At 32.2% G+C, this 4,580-nt stretch overlaps 1 protein-coding gene across 1 annotated transcript in view; it reads right to left on the reverse strand.

Moving 5' to 3' along the window:
• Nucleotides 1–4,580, reverse strand: part of LOC106874390 (uncharacterized) — a 280,957-nt gene that overhangs the window by 92,685 nt on the left and 183,692 nt on the right. The window contains exons 99-101 of the mRNA XM_052968226.1: nucleotides 3,834–4,016; nucleotides 3,145–3,258; nucleotides 181–363 (exon numbers count right to left, since the gene is read on the reverse strand). Of these exons, the coding sequence (XP_052824186.1) occupies nucleotides 181–363; nucleotides 3,145–3,258; nucleotides 3,834–4,016 (480 nt within the window). The remainder of the gene's footprint in view (nucleotides 1–180; nucleotides 364–3,144; nucleotides 3,259–3,833; nucleotides 4,017–4,580) is intronic.

The following is a 4,580-nucleotide window of genomic DNA, read 5'->3' on the forward strand; positions in this document are numbered from 1 at the left end:
TATATATGTACATTCATACATACATAAATATATAGCATTTAGATATTATAGTTTTTGCATTTATTTGGTATGAAGGACATTGACCACAAATAAAATTGTGGAAAAAAGTAAAAGCAAAAAAAAAAAAAAAGAAGAAAAATACAGAACTAAAGGAAATAAAAATTTCAAACAAAAACTTACAGGGTTGTCAGCATCATAGCCACGTGCAGAAAAGACCAGCTTATTGAGGGCATGGTATTTGTCAATGTTGGAGTTATAAGGTGTGTTCAAAAATATTGGTGCATTATCTTGATGAACAAAGATGTTGACTGAAGCTATGTCACAGTTAGGTGGTTGTCTACTGTCACATGCAGTTACACTGAACTGAAACATACAATTTAAATAGTATTATAAACCTTAGACATCTTCATAGGAACACATACAAAGAAATGCAAACAAATTTATGTAAACACACATGCACAAAGATATACACACTATGTGTATATATAAGTGGAAGCAAAACAGAAAACCTGTTCAATGCTGAAACATTACTAAAACAACCTGAAATTTTTTCTTGTTTATTCTTTTTACAGTGTGTCAGATGTTACTTCTTTGTTACTTGACCCTATGCAGTCACTATAACTTATTTATCATCGCTTTGTACTGTCTGAGCCTTGTATCAAGTACTCCTCTCTCATGCTTGTATGCATATAACTGCATCACACACACTCTCTCTTTGTGTGTGTGTGTGTGTATATTCACATATAAAATGAATGAGAATGTGTCCTGCTCACATAAGAGTTGAAGGCTGCCTGTGGCCTTCAACTCTTTCTCTCCAAAAGGTTTTTAACCCAATATATATATATATATATATATATATATATATGATATATCGTTTGTAAAAACATGAATCCAGAGAAGGAGCACACTTCAAGATGTAAACAGGGCCGGATTTAGACTTATCAATGCCCTAAGCACTTAAAAGATTTTGGTACCCTCATAAAAGATTATGTAATTCAAAATATAAACAATAACAAACTATAAAATAAATCTTTATTTTTTTAAATGAAACAAAACAGTAAAAGGGAAAATAATGTTTATTTTGTATACTTCCACTTTATTTATATTTGCAAAGTTACCTCCTACCTTTTTGAATTACAAAGTCTTTGATCAGATCCTCAAAATTAATCTTAGGTAACAGATCTGCATCTATACTTAGTAGAGATAAAGGCATCCCGAATATTATTTTAGCAAGTTTAAAGTGGTTTCTTTTGTGGCGTAAGCCATTTACCATTTCTGTGGTGCCTCCTCCTTCCCTTGATGCCCTAAGTACATGCTTATTTTGCTTAATGGTTAATCCAGCACTGGATGTAGAGCAGTTAATATTTTAATGGGGGAGACCAGTTTATGGGATTACCCTGGGTTTCCCATCCATAAGGGTTTTGGCCTTACAGCCTACTATCAGACCTGAAAATCTGTTGGCCTAAGACCTCTAATCCCATAAACTGGCCTCCCCCATTAATATATATATATATATATATATATATATATGATGATATATATATATATATATATATATATATATATATATATATACACACAAATAAAAAAGATGATCTTTTTCTAATGTGGAGTTATCATTAGAACAACAGAAATACTGAGTAAATTACCCTTACAAGGCGAAAAAAACTGTCAACAACCAGCCACGGGACTCAAACAGACACCACACAAAGACTTCAACTGAGTGCTTTACCATTAAACTAAACTGCTCAGTGATAACTTCTCTGCCAAATTTAGATACTAAATACTTTAGCTTTATGGACCAACCATGTGTGTATAAATGTAAACAAATAGATATTCGTTCTTTTATTAGAAGCATCAAAAATGTGTATTGTACATACAAATAAGAAGATGATAATATATTGAACACTTTGTAAGGGTGATTTACCCAATATTTCTGCTGTTCTAATGGCAACTCTGCATTCGAAAAAATATCATCGTATTTGTATCATACAACACACATTTTTGATGCTACTAATAAAAGAACAAATACTTGTTTGTTTACATTTACACACACACACACATGTGGACACACACACTCTCACACATACATACATACACACACACATTGACTTTTTCCTTAAGGATAGTCTATGACATAAGAGATGTTGTCTACTCAACACTGGCCAATTGTCTTCTGCTATTGTTGTATTCATGGTAAAGTTTGTAGCTTTGTTACACCTTATATTGCATCCAGTTAGATCAGAGATGTAAGAACATTTTAAGTACTAGAGGTGAATTTTAAGTGCCTGTGGGAGACATCGGTTCTGTGAAAAATAATGTATCTTTCATTTTACAAATTCATGTATCCCCTTTTGTTAATATAGAATTGTAAAGACATTGCCAGTAATTACTTTCAAATCTAAATGCAGAAAAAATTTCACCTGCAGGCTAGAGGTTCAACATGCCTGGGTTAGACCCTCATCAACTAGAGAAATGAATGCAAAGCTCCTGAAGGCTTAGTAGTTTGAGTATGTGATTGAAAAAAGTTGCCATTTGTGGAATGTTTGGTTTTCTGAAAACATGCTTACTCGGGATAAATTTCTATGAAAATAAAGTGCTCTCAGCATTCTTCCAAATAGCAATTCATTATTTACATTTGGTAATTTTCCCTTGGAGTTAATTTTCTACCAAATGTAAATAATGTATTGCGATTTGGAAGAATGCTGAGAGTATTTTATTTTCATAGAAATTCATCCTGAGTAAGCATGCTTTCAGAAAACCAATATATTGATAGCTAGCTCTTGACTCATATTTTATCAAATCCAGAAGAATGAAACCAAAGTCAGCCCCAGTAGTATTTGAACTCAGAATGAAAGGGGCTATTACCAGGTATTCTATTCAACAGTGCAATAATCCATTATATTCACAAAAACGAATTACAATTTGAGCTGAGATTTATTTCTCATTGTATATATATATATATATACGATGATGGTAGATTGACCAAAATTTAGAGATACAAAGCAGAAATAGATATAAAAGCATAGTGAAGATATCCTGCTGATATTAGGTGCTAATTGCAGCAGGATATGTTTATCTGACCTGTGCAAACATGGATAAACAACCAATGAATAAAATGAGTAAATTTCATGTCATACTCACTGTATTTATAATTTGAGATGTTGTTAATGCTTTCCTTAAATATATCTTTCCATCATCACGGGTGATGTAATAATCATTATTTGCTAATCCAGAAATATTATAATATGGCAGATCCTAAGTAAAAATAAAAATAAGGAAATTAAATTTATATATAAATTTAAAAAATGGAAAAAGAATGCAACAGATGACAATAAAACATCCTGACAAATGAACAATGCAAAGATAGACGGGAAAAACAATAAAAAGATGGACAGGAAAAAAGCAGAGATGGGTCATTTGCAAGTTCCTCTCATCAGTCAATTTACCAAATTATCCTTACAGTTTGGGAAGTTACACTTGAGACTGTTCAAATCTGGCTGCTCCAAAAATCTAAGCTAAGAGCATTAAATTTTTTAGGAGAAAGCAAGTGAATGTGAACGACAACATAGACAAAAAAAAAATGGAGAACATGTTACACAATTACAATTACAAACAACAAGAAAATAACAACAGGTGTTTTTCGACTAATAAAGATGAATCAAATTGAGCTGGCATGCATAGAGTGAAAGCCTTGCATATTAATATATATATACGATGATACTAGTGGTTTTAATCAATGAAAATACATAGATGAGAGTTGTTTTGTAGCTGGTTTTTGAAACAAAATGTCATCATCACTGGTAACAACAGGAATTAAGAGAATAACTTACTCCATCTCTGTCTGTTGCAGTAACTTGAATTATCATTTGACCAAGTGGATGAGAAATAGTAATATTTCTTCTGTATATACTTTGAGTAAATTTAGGTCCACTTGAATTCTGTGTCACCTGGATAGTTATATTTGTTGTAGCTTTGTCATTTGGGAATGCTTCATCATAAACAGCAAGAAGTATCTGGTAACAAAGAGAAATCCAAAATTAATAGATAAACAAATAAATGAGCATAGAATCATTCTTAGAAGCGTCAGCCAACCTGTGAGAATCCTTTCTGTCTTTCTGTTCAGGATATGGTCAGCTGTATGTGTGCTTTTTTTTTTTGGCAGGGGGAAGGGGTCTGTATTTTTGGAGAAGGAATTATTTTTGTGTCAAAACACTTTTTACTTCTTGTCAATTCAGAATATAGCCAGCTGCATGTATATATTGTGTTTTCGAAATGCGGAGTAGCTGAAACAGGGACAACTGATGAAGGGGTATACTCTTTATGTTACATGTCTTGTTTCTCTTTTTTTTTGTTGTTCACAAAGAAGTTCGTTTCTATGTTTTGTTTTTATGTTTTCATTTCTCATTGTGTTCAACGTTTTTTTGATGTCCTGTACCCATATATGCATGTATATATTGTGTTTTCGAAATGCGGAGTAGCTGAAACAGGGACAACTGATGAAGGGGTATACTCTTTATGTTACATGTCTTGTTTCTCTTTTTTTTTGTTGTTCACAAAGAAGTTCGTTTCTATGTTTT

The sequence above is a fragment of the Octopus bimaculoides genome, chromosome 5 (assembly GCF_001194135.2).
Source record: "Octopus bimaculoides isolate UCB-OBI-ISO-001 chromosome 5, ASM119413v2, whole genome shotgun sequence".
NCBI classification, from domain to species: domain Eukaryota; kingdom Metazoa; phylum Mollusca; class Cephalopoda; order Octopoda; family Octopodidae; genus Octopus; species Octopus bimaculoides.